We start from the raw sequence: 18,891 nt of genomic DNA on the forward strand, positions 1-18,891 counted from the left end.
TTAGAAAGCTCTAAAAGCCTCAGCAGTGGTATCTTTATAACAGTGAATAAGAGATTTGACATCGCGGTTTTGGTCACTGATGGGATTGTTGAGCAGTTGTTTGTTAGCATAAAAGTGCTTAGTTTCTCTTGTCTATCGGAGAAGCCTATTTGTGTCCCAGATCACCATTAGATAGTTACCATCGCTGTATAAATACTGTTGAGACTATGATGAGTAAGCACTAGTGTTTGGATATTATTCTAATTGGAGATTTTAACTTACCCAATACGATTTGGAAAAAGTTCTCTGACCCTATTCTAATCTGTACTGATGGTGATGCTCTTATCTAAGAGTGTGCTCAAGAGATGAGTCAACAGGTGTCATTGCTGTGTCTTTGTTAACCTTACCCAGTACACCCACGCAAGGGTTACACACTGGATTTTCTGCTCACGGGTTAATTTAGTGCCAGGATTAGGTGTCTACTAATACTAGATAAACTGGTTACGGTGGGTGGGCATCATGTTCTGGCGTGCTTCGAGGTGTTGGGTGTAAACTACTCGTCCGGTGTTGTTGACAGTGTGTACTTTGATTTTCGTGCGGCGGATATTCAGGGTGTCGTTGGGTGCATACAGGGAGTAAATTAGCCTTTGTTGTTAGACAGTGTTGATGCCCAATCAAATGTTGGTAAATTTTATGATGCATTGCAGAAAATCATCAACCTATCTGTTCCTAAAAAGCCATGTAAACCAAACACATACCCTGCTTGGTACTCTTCGACCTTGATTAATCTTATAATTTAAGAAGAAAATGCACAGGGCTTGGCTGCAGTCTGGTTTGTTAAATTAGCATATTGAGTTAAAGCATTTAAAGACTGTGTGTCTTAGGACATTATGGAAAGGTTATAAAGAGTACATAGATAAGTTTCAAAATGAGATTAATAAGAGTAAAAAAAATTTTTGAAAATTTCTTAATGAGATGCATTCTGTTCGGGACTTGCCTGCTATCATCGCCTATAAAGGGCTCGCTGCCTTGGTTGCTTTGGATAAGGCTAATTAATTTTCCGATTATTTTAATTTTGTTTTAAGAGATCAAGTTAATTGCCTTGACGTCTCTTGACACCTCTGATCTTGAAACCGATTTGGTACCAGAACAGCACGACTCTGCATCGTTCACCCTGGGTCAAATCCAGGAGGCAGTGATTGGTATCAGAATTGATACAAGTAATGATTCAGAGGTATGTCTTGCTTTCTTTATAAAGGCTTGTTGTTCTGTGTTTTTTGAGCCACTTGTGCTTAAACAATCTTTGGCAATCAGTTGCATGCCACAGTGTTGAAGATTACTTAGGTAATTTCTGTGTTTAAAAAAAGGTAAAAAAGATTGTATTAAAAATAATAGGCCTATTTTAATCCTTGTCACTGTGGCTCACTTGCTTAACGAACTTCTTTTTCTAAGAATGATAACATAAGTCATTTATTGGTTTATGAGCAGCGTATATTCAGGCATGGGTATTCTAACTGTTACTAATCTGCTGATGTATTGTGGTGGTACTGGGAGGGCTTCGAATGTGAGTACCCAGGTTGATTTGGTTTACAGTGATTATGAAATAGAGTTTGATATTATGAACCATAAGCTACTAGTCCAAAACGTATATCAAGTTGTTCTTGGGAAATATCTGCTTAAGTGGTTTATCTCTTACCTTAGTGAGCGTAAGCAGGTAGTTGTCTTGGACGTGGCTATATCTGACAGTATAATTGTTAGATCCAGCGTCTCACAGGGGTTGCACTTGGGGCCACTTTATTTCTTGTTTACAGTAATAATATTAAGGACGTTGTACATGGATTTTAAACTCTTTTGTCTGCTGATGACATCAAATTATACATATATACATCACAGTTTATATACTCACTTGTGTAAAAAAAGTATATAAATAAAATAATATTTCTCTAATTCAAAGAACCTGTTTGTCTCATACTTACTGCATTGACAAAAATATATTATAATCTAATTATTTATATGTATTTATTTTATAATTTTAAGAAGTAAAATTTAGTTTGATGACTTTAATCAGATTAGTACAAATTTTCAAACAAAAAAATTTCATGAAATTAATGTAAAAATAATTTTTTTTGTAACATATGCACAGAGCTATTATATTAATATTATATTTTGTTCAAAAAATTCAAGTAATTTTTGGTGTTTTTATAATGATTTGCATTTACTCTCTTTAACGAAATAGTTTTATTGTAGAGTAAGAATACATCAATAGCCCAGACAAAAAAAGCTAGACTCAGATTTCACTGTTGAAAATTACATGGAGAAATCTAAATTGGCCTTTTTTTCATCCAGGCTGTCAACATCATGTCATGTGTTATTGAATAATACAAGTAAATTTATATAATAACTTTAAGGTTGATCCGATAAGTCTTGCCAATTTAAGAAATTTACAAAAATCTTCCCTTAAACATTTAACTCATTTTTAAACTATGTTTCTGTATCACATAAATCTGTTCAAGTTCTGTCAATTATTTCAAAGGCTTTTTTGTTTAAATCATCAAAGTTTAATTCCAAATAATTGAGTCAACGTCTCTTAATTTTTCTTATTGCTTTAAAGTTAAAAAAAAAGTGGTTTCTACATTTTTCAAGTATAACAGAAGTCTAAAAGTTTTAGGACTTCTAGTAACTTCTGAAAACAATACTGATTCTATGATAGTCTAGTGTTACTAAAATTTTCTGACGTTGAGAAATGGAATAATAAATTTGTCTTGTATACATAAGTTGTTCCCGATTTTCTCGGACCATCTATGAAAAAAATCATGTCATTTTGGTTACAAACACTAGTAATTATTTTATATTGATCGTCGTTTAAATTTATCCATACATATAGAGCCAAATGTTTCTTTACTGAAAGATACTGCTTTATAAAAAAAACTTTTGAATCTTTTATTTGTTTTCTTACACGCAAATTGGAGCTTTTACAATATGATGAAGCTTCTGACTCTAAAATTTGGTTAATACTTGAAAAAGCAGAATTATCTTTATCATTATTAAAATCTTCAGTCAAATGCTTCTTATGTTTATTTTATAATTTATCACCTTAAATACTTTTCAAAATTTAATGTGTGAAATTTGTCTTGCGCGCTCACGTCCCACAGTGCGGCGAAACGGACTTTTTTGTACATAAATAAAATAGCACCGACTACTGTGGACCGATCAACATAATTTTTTTGTGAAAATTGTAGGTAAATGCACAAGGAATACCAGAAAAATGGTCCTGACCCGAGAAAAAAGTGTGGAGAGGGTTGAAACTACCCTTAAAAATTAAAAAAAGGTAGAAATGACACATAGGTTCGTCTAACTTATTTAACTAGTACTTAACAATAATTGAATATAAACGTTTTTACATAAGATAGCAAGATTTTAACAAATTGAATTGAAATGGGTTATTATAGGTCTCATCTGGGTTAAAATAGAACAAAACTACCGCTAAAATTTAAATTCTTGTACTGTAAAAAATAAATTAATAATAATTCTATAATTTGGTCCATAATTTATTTTATATTTAACGAATTTACCAGTTATAATGTGAGTAAGTGTTGGAAAAAGTATCGCTTCACGTTACAAGGGTTGAAAAATTTTGAAACTTACCCCAAAATTGCATTTTTAATGATATTTGTGTCAAATAAATAATATTTTTCCAACTTTGTAAAAAATTGATGTAGACTTTACTGAGAAGAAATAAACCACAAATTTGGTATTATAAAAAATGATTGTGTGATTTTATGGTGTAAAGTGTGAAAAATTTAACAAAACAACCCCTACAAGAGTCAATTTACGTGTTTTTAAGGTCTAGCGAAGTATGTTTCTTAAAGTTGGCAATATATTACTTCTAATAACTAATTGACCTATTCTTTGTAACGAAGAGTGCGATAACACCAGTGCAAGGATACATAGGGGTTGAATTAACCAAAAACTACCCCCACAATTGATATACATGCATATGTTTTTCTTTGCAATATTATACTTCTGCTTAGATCGTCATTAATTGTTTGTAAGATAACCGAAAACGAATTCATTAGTACTATTGTCATTCAGTTCATCACAAAATAATTATTGAGCTGTGAACAGGTTGAAATATTACAAAATTATCCCTAACATTGGAATTTTTGTGCTATCAGAAATGAATCAATAATAATTCTGTGAATTACTTTATAATTTATGTTATATTTCAGGAACTCACCAGTAGTGTTGTTACCAAGTGCTTGAAAAAGTACTGTTTAGCGTTACAAGGGTTAAAAAAATTTTGAAACTCACCCTGAAATTGCAATTTTTAATATTTTTTTCGTCAAATAAATGATACTTTTTTGACTTTGTATAAAATTATTATAGACTTTACTAAGAAGGAATGAACCACAAATTCGAAAAAAAAAAAATAATTGGGTAATATTATGGTGCAAAGGGGTTAAACTTTAACAAAACAACTTCTAAATGGCTATTGAACGTATTACAGAGATGAAATAAATAATGCTCCTCTAAGCTTTCATTACGTTACTGTCGAAAACGATTTGACATGCAGTTCATAACATAAATTCTGACAAAATTTCTTTCAAGCTATGCATGGCTAGACATGATACACAGCAACCCCTATACTTAATGTTTTCTTATAACGTATGCTGCACCTTATATACCTTCAAGTTTGTATGTGTTTGGTCGTATGATTACTGAAAATCAATGCATAAGTAATACAAATGAATAATACGTTGTCAAATATTTATATTGAGCTATACAGACTTTCTTATATCACAAAACTACCCCTAAATAAAAATATTTTCGTATCACTTGAAACGAAAGAATAACGTTTTCATGAGTTAGTCTAAAAATATTTTTAATTACGCTTAGGACAAATCAGTCAATGATTTTGAGACCAAATACTGCTGAAAAGTATCATTAAACTTAGTACGGGGGTAAATTAAACTATACTTAACCCTTATATAGAAATTATTTTTGTTTTTTAAACAAACATATAACATGAAAACACATAAGTTTCGCAAATAACACAAATTAAAAGTTTTTTTAGGTTACTAAGACAAGATTATCTAGTTATTAGGTCGAATGTACGTAACAAATATTTCTACAAATAATCTTACGTAAACAAAACTCAATTGACAATCAGCTACTTCAAATGCTTGCAAAATTATAAATAGGGACGTTAAAATTATTATAAACAAACATCGAGGAATCATAATAATTAGACATTCATAATATGAAAAGAGTTTAATTCAATTGTCTTAGTGTTTACTTAACCTCTTTGTAGCATAATGGTACACCTCATTCTTTTCGTCACGAAATCACTGATGTATTCGTCTTTATTAACGTTGAAAATGATTATAGACATACTTGAAAGAATATAATCAATGCAACAAGAATTTTGCATAAAAAATATTTATGCTGATTTTTGTTTTGTATTTTTGTCCCCTGTAGCACTTACTAATAATTTAAGTGACTTGCTCCTCACAAAAACGCTTATTAATTTGTTCTTAAAAACAACATGATGCAATCTTAGGAAATATTGATCTTCCTATAAGAGTGTCTAATAATTTAAATTACAGAATTAATTTTGTTATACTTTAACTTCTTAGTAGCTCCATATTACTTTTTTTTTAGTATGTCGTCGAGAAATTACTAGTGAATTTGTCTTCAGTGACCTTATGAATATGTATAAACCAACTTAAAGATCAGTTGCAAATTTATTTTGAATAATCTTTAAAATCGCAATAGGGATGATTTTAGTATACTTCCACCCCCATTACGCATAATATTACTTCTCTGTAGTATTTCGTCACAAAATTATTGATCAATTTGTCATAAACTAAACTATAAATAATTATAGACTAACCTTGAGCAATAGTATTTTTTTGTTTAAAGCATTACGAAAACTCTTCAGTTCAGGGGTAGTTTTGTAATATTATGAAGCCTGTAGAGCTTAATATCAACATTCGACAACGTATTATACATTCGCTTTACTAATATATTGATCCTCAATGATCATAAGAGCAATTACGTACAAACTTCCACAAATATCAAGTGCCCCATACTTTATAAGGGAATATTAATGATAGGAGTTTTTTTTTATCATATTAACCCATGTGTAGCTTTATAGTAATTTTCATAAAATTTTTGTCATGAAGGAGAGGTTGAATCGTTTTTGCCAGTTACATAAAAAAAAATTAGAGGAAAAATATTGATGTTACCTGTATAATAAGTAAAATAGCCTAGTTCTACTCCCTCAAAATATTTTACATCCCTTAATATATTTATTCTCCCTTAAAAACAAATACAGATAAACAAAGAAAAATAGAAGTTATGCGCTTAAAATTATCCCAACAATATTTAAGATACGGGAAGTTTTGTATTATTTCAACCTCGTTCACAGCTCAACAATTATTTTGTAATGAACTGCACGACAATGGTACTAATGAATTCATTTTCGGTTATCTTACAAACAATTAATGACGATCTTAGCGGAAGTATAATATTACAAAGAAAACGATATGCATGTATATCAATTGTGGGGGTAGTTTTTGGTTAATTCAACCCCTGTATATTCTTGCACTGGTGTTATCGAACTCTTCGTTACAAAGAATAGGTCAATTAGTTATTAGAAGTAATGTATTACAAACTTTAAGAAACATACTTCACTAGACCTTAAAAACACATAAATTGACTCTTGTAGGGGTTGTTTTGTTAAATTTTTCACTCTTTCCACCATAATATCACCCAATCATTTTTTATTATACCGAATTTGTGGTTTATTTCTTCTCAGTAAATTCTATATTAATTTTTTACAAAGTTGGAAAAATATTATTTATTCGACACTGTTACGGGGTGCTGCCGATGCGAAGTAGCGAGGCGGAACTGATAACCTCGACCGGGCCTGTGTTGCCCGGGTACCCCCAGCAACACCTCCGATAAAACTTTCCGCGCGGGTTTTGCTCTCCGAGACACCGCAGGTGACGAGTATCGCGGCGACCTCGGGCGTCGTCACCTCTCGCAACGGTTTTAGTACGACACAAGGGAATCGGGCACACACAAAAGGAAGCACTCGCGACCAAGTTTAAAATAAGAAATATATTTAATTAAATAAATAAGAGATTACAATTCGTACTCGCGGGTGTAAGTGTGGTTCTCGCACGTCGAGCGCGATTGCTCAACGTGCTCGCGGCGCAAAAACGCGAACCGGGCAGACCTACGCGGGCTAATCTAGAGCCGCTGCCCTTAACAATAGACTGCCGGTTGGCAGGTACTTACGCGATGCGGAGAGGTCACTCCTCGTAGATGCCTTGGATAGGCGGAACTAGGCGCTGTTGGCGTGAGTTCGCAGAGGCCAGTAGGCGTCCCTACTGGCTGTGTGTGGAGGTCAAGATCGTCAGGCCTGGCCTTGGTCCGACCTTGTCAACGGGTTCAGGAGCCGGGTCAAGGCACCAACACTTTCCGTGACGTCGAAGTAACTCCAAACGTTATCGCTCCAACAAAAACTTCACGCACCAAAACAACGGAAAACAAAGAGAGACGGCAAACAAGGAAAAATTCGCTTCACGCGCGTTCGCTGGCCCAAGCTAATCTGCCGTTCTCTCGGCCCTTTCTCCCGTTCCCCTACTTTCCCTTCCCACTTTTTCACTAAGACCCTTTTTCACTCTTTTCCCCTTTCCCTGCTTCCCTACCTGTCCTAGCCTACTAATGTGGCCTAACGGTGGGGCCCCGTTACAACACAAATATCACTAATCATTGCAATTTTGGGGTAAGTTTCAAAATTTTTCAACCCTTGTAACGTTAAGCGATACTTTTTCCAGCACTTACTCACATTATAACTGGTAAATTCATGAAATATAAAATAAATTATGGACCAAATTATAGAATTACTATTAATTTCTTTTTTACAGTACAAGAATTTAAATTTTAGGGGTAGTTTTGTTCCATTTTAACCCCGATGAGACCTACAATAACCCATTTCAATTCAATTTGTTAAAATCTTGCTATCTTATGTAAAAATTTTTATATTCAATTATTGTTAAGTACTAATTAAATAAGTTAGACGAACCTATGTGTCATTTCTACCTTTTTTTAATTTTTAAAGGTAGTTTCAACCCCCACCACACTTTTTTCGGGTGGGGACCATTTTTCTTGTATTCCTTGTGCATTTACCTACAATTTCCAAAAAAATAATGTTGATTGGTCCACAGTAGCTAGCGCTATTTTATTTATGTACAAAAAAGTCCATTTCGCCGCACTGTGCGTCCTCCCTCCCTTTTCTGCCTGGGCTGGAGAGAGAGAGAACGGCGGCTGGCTCGAAGGCTCGATCGTCGCGAAAAAAGGAGAGAGGATCGATGAAACTAAAGGCTGAGGCAGAAAAAACGGCGTGCTCACAAGAAGACCACCAAATTGGAATTCCAGGTCGCTCGAATTCCTAAATTATATGTATCAGCAGATTTGCCAAGTCGTATCTCCAACACGAAATAAAGAGTGATTAAAACATTAAAAACCATGCAAAAAAGTTCATAATTGATAAAAAAACTCAACAGTATTGCTTATCTAAAAATATCATCAATTTGACAATCATAATCGATTTTATGATCTAATATACTCAAAGGATATTGTACCCTTTATTTTATTTAATAACGGTTTGAAAAAAATCGTTTGTAATCTCCTTATGATACCATGTTAAGTGTACTTAGTGTATTTTTTATTACATTTTGTTTTTTACTTAAATTTTCAGTTTATTATAAAAAATGAAATATTTTGTACAGACTCTACTGATTTTGCAAAATAATCATGTTTATTTAATTCAAATCAAGCTGTTACTTGTGTTTGGTAGTTTCTTATAATATTTTCAACATTATTTTCTACAAGTATAATTAAGTGTTCATTTTCAAGGTGAACAGCTTAACTGTATAACTTCTAGCACAAATTGGAAAATCTTATAATCTCCAAGCAGTTTTCATTAAACCCACGTATCTAGCATTACCATAATGATGAATTTTATGCAATATTTGTACATTCAGTCTTCCAATTTTTTGATTTCAATGTGCACTTTGTTACTACGTTGATAAATATAATCATAGATGTACTTCATGCTTTGTACTGATTCAGAGTAGTCAACGTTAATACAATTTATATTTCATCAATAAGAATTAATCATAAAGTACAATTTTATCATAAGCTTTATCCATTGAATCATTTCCAAAAATTTTTTTTCCCAAGTTTTCTAAGTATGAATTTGAAGAATATTATTTTTCCCTTCTATATTGCAGATCAGACTTTTTTTGAATGTAGTTACGTTTGAAAAAGGTTTTGGAAAATTTCTTGTAAACTTATGATTAGTATTGATTAAACAATGACTCTGTTCTGTTTGAGGACTGTAAGGAATATGTTTAATGACTGATTTTGTAAGTTTTAAATTACCTGAAAAATTTTAACAAAACTAATTTTATTAATTTGTTCAAGGGTAATAATTTTTTTTTCAGGATATAAAGTTATAAAAATCTGTGCACGAGGTAGACAACATTTCTGAAATTCAATTGTACAAACTTATGTTAATACTTTACCAAAAATGTAATTTTAAAATGATATTATAAAAAACTAATGGTAATTTTACGTAAAATAATCTAACTGTCATAATTATAATATCATTTAGTGTCATACTTTTAGGAAAATCAGATAAAACTTTTTTTTAATCTTTGTACTTAGAATTACATGGTACTTAAAAAAAAATCCTGTCCACTACGGTTTCTTACCATAGTTATTGTATCCTGATAGTGCTTTTATATATATATCTTGGACTTCCGATGTATGTAGATGGTAGTATGTAAGATTTTCGATTTTTTCCTTCATCTTAAAATTTTTGGAATTATTAGATACAATACAAACAATTACATTTAATAAGCCTTCAGAACACCAAATTCTTTAATTTTTGGATTATATTTTCAACCATTTAAATGGTTGTATTGAATTATCATGTAGGAATATATAAAAAATTGTTAAGTCAACCTTCCCCCATGCAACAATGGACTAAAATTTTCGTCATCTTGTCTGTAATATAGTATGTGTGCATAACATTTTAACATAGTAAGTTTATTCATTTTCAATTAAGTAGTTTTCTATGTAACCAGTACTCTTGCCTAAATCTCTCTAAGGAGAAAATATTATAAATATCATCGGATCAATAAAATGAGTGAGTTTTTTAAAATGTTTCATTGGAATGGTAATATGATAATTTTTTAGGGTAAATGCAAAAATCAAAATTTTCCGGAAATTAGAAACCACAATAGTGCCACATTTTGCAGTTATTGATTTATTGTATGTATGTTTCGGTGGACCATTTTTTCATAAGGTAGTTTTTCTATATTTGTAATTTGATGTGGATGTTTCTACTTTTGGCTATTGGATTTTTTCATAATTTTCATCATTTATTTTTATCAATGTCACAATGCGTAAAATATAGTTAGTCGTGTATTAACTAAAATTATTTTTATTTCTTGATATTATTTATTGATACATTTAATAATACTGTAATAATCGAAGTTCAATGGTCAAATCGTTATCGTTATTGATACATTTCAAAATTCTTGTAATGTACTTTATTTGATACAAATTTATTATAAATCAACTAAATATCAAGTTGTTGTTATGATTTAATAGGACGGAGAGTTAGCACGTGAAGTAAACAAGAAGGGGGGGACTTTTATTCTGGTTTTAAAGTAAGTATGAGGGAGTGTGGCTGAAGACACCATTTTCGGGACGACGTAGGTAAGAGTAGCGGTGGAGAGAGAAATACAAATTCACACGCATACATATACATATCTCCGGCTTTTTATTTTTCTTATTTAGTTCCAAAAATAGCGGAGCCAATCAGTGACTTTCCGACACTTCAGCCACACTCCCGTATACTCACTCTATCTGGTTCCGTGTTTCAGCAGCACAGATGCGTGCAGCTCGGAGAGTGACGACAAAGGCATTTGGTATATTTATACACATGCACGGGTAACAGCAACACTAATATTTTTTTAGTTTGTGTCTGCAGGATAATTTCAATCTATCTTTCTTGAGTGCCAACTTTCTTAAAACATGATTATTTTTACGATACTGTCTTTACGACACCCTATACCCATTATAACAAATTTTTTATTAATTAAAATATGATACTTCAAACTAAATCATTAAATGCAATTAAAATGAATACCTTCTATGACCAAATATGAGCTTGAGCTTTTAAAAAATGTTTTTACAAGTAATTATCAGGAGGGCAAAATAAGTAAAACGAATGTACAGGAGAAAGTGAGAGGTTAAGTAATATGCAATGACTAATAAAAGTATATAATACATAATATTTGAAGAACTTTTTATTATTTTTTTCCCTAAATATGAACTAAATTTAAAATTTCAACTTTTATCATGCGGATAAATTAAAAAATGTCTATCATGAACTGTTTACAAGTGCTCAAGCAATGTTATTATAGACTTTGTATGAAATGTGTATTTTAATACAATCTTTTATGAATTCATTTTACGACTGATGTTTTTTATCATGACTAAAAATTTTATCTGTTTTTGTTATGAAACAAAAAAATCTTCATTGAAAATAACTGTTATAAATGGATACTACTTAAATGTATGTCATAGTAATAATTCAAAAATTCTTCATTTCATCATATATACGTTTTTTATGTGTCTATTAAAAACATAATTTGTACTGAATCTTCTGCGTTATGAATAGAATTCTGTATTTCTTTTACTTCTGGATTAGTAAAATGTCTACGCAATAGTGTTAGTCTTTCAATTTTTGTTAAAAAATTATAGAGTTGAAAATTTACTGTAGAATTTTTTTTTTTTTTTTTTTTTTACGTTTTTAATGTTTTCTAAACTTTTTCAGAATATTACATATACCGTGAAAGAATCAATTTTTATGTTATTTTTTCGTGAATATTTAATTGTTTTATATTAAACAAAATAATTAAATTCACACCTAAGCAAATATTTATTTCGAAGAAAAATTCGAATCATTTTTTAATGTAATACAAAATTATAGCTGTAAGTTCGTACGTAATGAATAAAATTAAATATTTCAATGAAGCTACATATTTGTCCACAATTTAGGTATATTTAGCGTTTTAAAACTGCGCGACAAAGATCTATTATTTAGAAATGATTTAGATAACATTATACATCGATAATTATTTAAAATAAAAAAATAACGAATACACAAGACATTTATAAAATTTACACAAAAATCTGTACTAAAATTGCATTTACGGAATATGTGATTTCATGGAAATCTTTACCAAATTTATGACTCTTGAAGTGAGAGCTTAATCTTTCATAAGCAAATGTATTACATTTTTATAATAGCTTTCGGTTCTATTAAAATTTAGGCCAAAGTATGAAACAAAAATTCAATGACTAAGATTAAGAGTAACAGACATAAAATGCCAGCTGCTGGAATGAACGGAGCAACAAACATAGAAATAGCGATGCAAACAAAGATTTCGGAAATTATATTTACAAACTAATAAGAAAACGATAAATGAAAACAAACGTTCTGACTCTGTATTCTTGTTACAAAGGTTTATGAAGATAGAGACACAATACAGATAAGTAGTCACGTATAAGAAATCAGAAATATGATTACACACAACTACTGTTTCCAGGGGCTGAGATACAAAAATATATAGGTTGTTTACAGTCCCTGTGATAAATAACACTTTAAACGATATTTTCTCTGAAAATAGTGTACCTCAGTTCTAGCGAATAATTAATATATGCTATGATCCAGGTATTATTCAGTATTACAGAGGTATTCAGACATGAAATTATTAATCAGTAAAATATTCAAATCAGTACTAAAACGTTAAAAGCTTCTAAGATGTATAATATGTATGTATATACATATAGATGTATATTTTAACTTACTCATGATCTGGATTATCTTGATCAAGTTGCTTACTGGCTTTAAAAATTGTTTCCGCAAACATTGTCAAGTGATCAAGCATATCTCCTTGCAGCCATGCACTTGGCAACATGTTCATTATCTGTTAGACACATATTTGTCGTTAAGATTAAAAGAAAACTTTATTTCAAATGATACATGGAAGTAAATAACGCAATATACCATTTTTGCTTTAACTAGTGCATCAGCAGAAGGAAAAGCACGTAATCCCGTAAGAATATATCTATTTAATAGCGATCCTAAGGCAATATTTTTAAGTATCATATCTCCAATAAGGCCTTGCCAACTAAATAAATTTCGAAGCAATTTAATAGCCATGGCAAATTGGCGCTGAAAGAACGGATGTTTAGCGTCCATTCTGTAAAAATCAAATAATAACCTTAATTTTGTTTTACTGCCACTAAAATACAAATCTTGTAGTAATATTGTATTTCAACGCATAATGTACGTACATAAATTTACACTTACTGTTTGTGAAATATTGGAATAAACACATCGTTTTCTACAGCTACACGCATTTGTTCCAAAATCGTGTTAAAAAGTTTCTCCAATTGTTTACTTGTTTCATTGAGATTTGGATACTCTTTAATAAAACGTGAAGTTATTTTTACTAACTGAAGAGTTTGGGTTGTTGACATTGGATCCCAAATTTTTTCCACGATTGCTGAAATGCCAAAAAAATATACGCTATAGATTATAAAAGAGATAATTATTATTTTTCATACGTATACAGTGCTACCTTACTTGTTAGTTTTGGAAGAACAACTTTCTCAATTACCGATGGAATTAAGTATACATCTGGATCACATCGTAAAAATTCTTCAATTTCGTTCGGATCAAATGCGTATAAAATTAAGGAATTGAACCATTTGAATCTTTCAATTTCTACATTTTCCTGAAGTATCATTAATCATTTAAAACTTCATATTTCTTATGATAAAAAAATATAAGTTTTCTTATTACATGTAGTTCTGTCACATTTATGAAAAGCTTAGTCTTCAAACGCAACTAATTTTGATAAAACTAAGAATTAAAATAAATCCTTAAAGTCTTAAGAGGGTCTTTAATTTGCTGCAAGAAAATTGCAAGAAAGTAGCATAAAAAAAGTCTCTATGATATGGAAAAGTTTCAAAGAAATGTTCAACTATATCGATATAACAAAAATTCTAAATGATACACAAACCTCTTCATAAAAGTGTCGAAGACATCTAATAATACTGACATATTAATATTCTAAATATTAAACTGATTGCAACAAAATTAGTTGTAATTATTAAAAGTGTCGTATAAAAAATATTTTCACAATCCAAAACTTATCTCAAAAGTTCTGATGTTAGTTTTTAACAGAAAATTTGAAATTTTAAAATATGAAATTTCAACAAAGATTTCCAAACACATTCACTATGATTCAAAATCGAATTACAGCTCACGAAAATTGCTTATCTTTTGTTTGGTATGCATGTTTTATCTAATTTTGAATGTACATCGCTGGTGCGTAGAAATTCATGAAACGCTTATATGCTTTATCAAGTGAACATGTACGTAGGCGAAGCATAGTGTGCCCGGACTGTGATACGAAAAGAGAGAAATGGCAAGATATCATTTTCCTCTCCTCACCTAGGTTAGGCTGGTGCACGCATAACAACAAGTGAAAATGAAATAGCTACATTTCCACTTAAAATTATTTTTGGACTCCCAATAGATTTAAATCTAAACTTAGCAAGTTATGTACTACATGTAAACCATTACATAAGTTGTTTTAATAGCTACATAGACTGTGTTGCTCGTACTTTTTGCTAGTTATTGTATTGAATTCTAACTGAGATTTTTTTTTATCGATTCGTTTTATGAACATTTAAATAACTTTACAGACTAATACTTTTTTTAATTACAAAGGAATTTACCATCAATTTAAACGTTAACGTAACAGCGAATGTGAGATTATGTACTATTAATTAACGTAGACTAATATTTAACAATAAATGATGTTTATTTTTAAAATAACAAGAAAAAGAATTATACGAACGTTAACGCAAATAAGCACAAGATAACAAACTGGGCTGTTTAAATGAAAAACGGATTTTAAAAAATTAACTAAAAATTACTAACCACTTCTTAAAGAAGTTTTTGAGGGCAGTACTTAAGTATTCGAAAAAAAAAACAAATAATTAAGTAATAAAATACAATATGTAAGGACTATTGGAATCATTGTTGAGAAATATCAATTCTGTTACAAACCCTTTCATTTAAAATCCTCACGAATGTGCTAACAATTCAGGCAATGTACCTGAGCAGAAAATTGAATGAAAATCTGATCAAACTCGAATTATAGTTCTTTTTCCGTAATCAGTCCCTGGCCATATCACAGTAAATGTGCAAACTATAATTATAAATATACCTAAAATGTTTATTTTTATTTTTTAACTTTCTATGTAAATAAAATAATTTACAATAAACAAGAAGTGGTAGAATTTTTTTTGCAACTAAAATCAAAGCTGCTTAGTTTAAAAAAAAAGTATTTTATAAAAAAAATATTTCTGTCAAAAACATTTAAATGTTCCAAAACTATATGTAAATAAATTAACAATACATAGTTTATTAATTTTCCAGTTTTTGAATTGATTTTTTTCAATTCAATGTTTTAACGTTGTGGTCCAATTCGTGTAAGGGTATCGATTATTTATTTCTTATTTTTATTGCACATGCTTTTATCAGCTTCAGGATATTAAACACCTCGTAGTAGCAGAACAAAACTAGTACTGCCATCCAATTTTTGTACCCACAGATAAGCTCTTTGAATTTCTAATAAATCTACTTATTTTTTAAAACAATTCTAAAAAATAACGTAACCTTCGTTAATATAAGAATCACACTTTGTCAAAGTATTTCTAATCAGTTTAAGAACATGACAACCACCAAAAATTATGAACATAATGTTGGTTTACAGTGGCGCACATTAATATTGATTCTCGACACAGCCTAGCAAATGTACGCTGATTAGTATTGCAAGCTAAAGTATGTGAGCAGCACTCCTCACCCTCGTGGTTTAATCCATTTTGTTTAATCATATTACCGTTGGTACAAAATACGCTACCATTCAGTTTGTTGTATAATTTAATTTGATGTGTAAGCCGTTGCAACTAAAAAAAGGTAAATAAAGACATTAATCTCTCAAGCCGGATTCAGAAAACAGTCCATCAGGCTTTTCACGAGAGTGGCCGTTTCATTCGGTCACTAGCCACTCATACGTCTTCTTCACCTTACCCTGTCTACGGCCAGTCCCACTTTCTCAGCCACTGTTCTCAGTATCAAGGCCTGAATTCTTCCGATGGTACTTATTAGTCTGCATGGAAGCGAGGGCCACTCCATAATTGTCCATGCCCTGCTGGATCCATGCTCCGAGGCACCACAAGTCTTAACTAGCCACGCTCGTAGACTTGATGCCCTGCTGGTGACATCAAGATTCGGTATATTTGGTCTTAAAAATAATAGGAAATAATAATAAACTCTTCAGCATTTCTAAAAAGTTTGTAACCAACATCGCTTATTTCAAATTTTTTAAATCAATCTTCAAACAGTTCAATTTCACGTTCTTCAGCTTTTAGTAAACATAATAAAAAATTTTTATGAATAACACAAGAATACTTGAGAAAAACTACTTATCTGCTGAGATTTTGATACTTTTAAAATTATATTTTTATTTGTTTTTTTACAATTGGAACGAATTGACTTAAATAACTACCCAAATTATTCATTTAACACTAAATGGTATATAAATGTTTGATAAAAGTAATTAATTGACGATTTTGAATGCCTTTTTTTGATATCATTGGCGCTTTATCCTGAATAATAACATCTATTTAGAGCGATTTTTTTATCTGATTGTAATCAAATAATAGCACTTTAAAATGTATGTAACTCTCAAAGCAATTCAATGTTTGCACAAAAATGTTTTGTCAGATAGTTCTAGATAATAAATAAACATTATTATTTAAATGGATTCAATGATTTCTTTCAAAATAAATTTTTTTTTCTTCCAAATAATTGTACAAAACAATATTTTAAGCTTTTTTTATGGCAAGTTAATCATTTTATCATTAAAAGGAAATTTTTTACCTTATTTATTGGGTTACGTAATAAAAAAAACATTTTTATAACAAAATAGCACAATTAACAATTCTGTTTTAGTGTGTGTGAGTTTTATTTTTATGTTATACGGTTAAACCCTGATTTTTCAAACCTAAACATAAATATGTTTCCTCAAACTAATATTCTGCAATACTAATATATTTCTTAGTACTTGTTAGCGCTTAATCCCACTCTCTAACTAGTAATTTTACGGGTAATATTCTATAACATTAAAAATATCACAGCATAATTGAGCTTGTCCTTTTCGTTGACGAAAACCATGCTGTTGGTTATTAATTGTTTGCAATTAGTGGTAGTTTCATTAATGTTCTTTTTATCAAAACCTTATTCGAACTTATTTTCAATACCTCCCAATAAAAAGAAAACTATGTAAAGTAAGAAAAAGGCTGCTATAGGGCAGCAATTTATTCAATAGAGGAAAAATTAGCCAAAATTCTTTAACAAGTAACACATAATACCTTACGACACCTCTCCCCAATGTTGCCAGAAACTTTATCAATTCGCTTGCCTTATAAAAAATATAAGAATATACTATGAATACACATTAATATTTTTATCTGAAAAAGAGCGAATCGTAGCCAAAAAAATGGGGAAAAATCAAATAACTGTAAAATTTTGCAACGTATCAACGCAAGTTATTACGATCTAATGAAAACAGAGTGAAAAATATAATAGTTTCTTTTTTGTAAACATAGTTACACAGTACTTCATTTACTGTACATTAAAAATGAATGAAAAATAGTTTCTGATAAAAACAATTACTTGAAAGTTTAGACCCAGCCTAAATGTGTGAAAAAAAATTATTATCAGTAGATTGAATGTTGTGTCGCTAAGGATAACAAAAATTTAATTTAGAGCTAATACAAAGTACGATAAAAAAAAGGTTTCGTACCATAGACAAAAAACCAAAAAAATTTTACCCAAAGGGGTTCTTGTAGGTTTGTGCCCAAAATGCCAGCGTTGCTTTTATTTTCAAGGGTGGAAAGTCTTACTTTGTGCCCATGGGAACACTTTGCGCCCACTAATCACTTGAAGAGCACAAAATACGCCAACAGGATATAAAGACTTACGCCCATAGTAGTAAAAAATAATTTTTTGATGATTCGAAAACTCATAATAGAGTATGTTACAGTATTTCTTAAGCAGGAATAATATTTTCTAAAAACTTTTATAAACTTTAATAAGCTTTTATTAAAAGATTGATTTGGGACTCCATAAAAAGTTTATAAAAAGTTGTAAAGGTTTTTAACTTTTATAAACTTTATAAGATTGTACACTAGTAGGTAGTGGTAAAAAGGACCAACTTACTGAAAGTGAAATGAGAAGCATACAATTTTATATGAAACAATCAAAACTTTATTCTTGTCTAATAAATTATAAGCTATACACGCCTGTACTAATTTCCAGGCGGACTCAAATATGTTTTGTTCATACGGACAGTGCGATATAGCTTACATGTTCTTAGAAATCTACGTTTTTCTTAGCATTTGCATGGCCTTGATTGGCTTCGAAATGGTCGTGGGATGCCGACGTCGTCAATATATGTACACTTACGTTAACAAGAGGCAATAAAAACTTGCAATACACGGAGTTAAAACTTTGTAGCATAACGCTTAAATCATGACTATATAACTATCTTTCATGCATCTGAATCATTTAACTTAACGTCTAGTTTTTGTAATATTATAATAAGGTAATAGTAGTTTTCCGATCCTTGTAATTTTAAGAGATTATGCGATAGAAAAAAGAATGAAGAAAAGGTGGCA

At 30.5% G+C, this 18,891-nt stretch overlaps 1 protein-coding gene across 1 annotated transcript in view; it reads right to left on the reverse strand.

The window, feature by feature from the left end:
- The window catches only part of LOC106643749 (PAX3- and PAX7-binding protein 1), a 316,808-nt gene that overhangs the window by 68,811 nt on the left and 229,106 nt on the right, over window positions 1-18,891 (reverse strand). The window contains exons 13-16 of the mRNA XM_089593866.1: window positions 13,721-13,871; window positions 13,445-13,640; window positions 13,139-13,334; window positions 12,940-13,058 (exon numbers count right to left, since the gene is read on the reverse strand). Of these exons, the coding sequence (XP_089449992.1) occupies window positions 12,940-13,058; window positions 13,139-13,334; window positions 13,445-13,640; window positions 13,721-13,871 (662 nt within the window). The remainder of the gene's footprint in view (window positions 1-12,939; window positions 13,059-13,138; window positions 13,335-13,444; window positions 13,641-13,720; window positions 13,872-18,891) is intronic.

Source organism: Copidosoma floridanum, unplaced genomic scaffold (assembly GCF_036245765.1).
Source record: "Copidosoma floridanum isolate Cflo_tuat_1 unplaced genomic scaffold, Cflo_Japanese_pri ptg000020l, whole genome shotgun sequence".
Taxonomy (NCBI): domain Eukaryota; kingdom Metazoa; phylum Arthropoda; class Insecta; order Hymenoptera; family Encyrtidae; genus Copidosoma; species Copidosoma floridanum.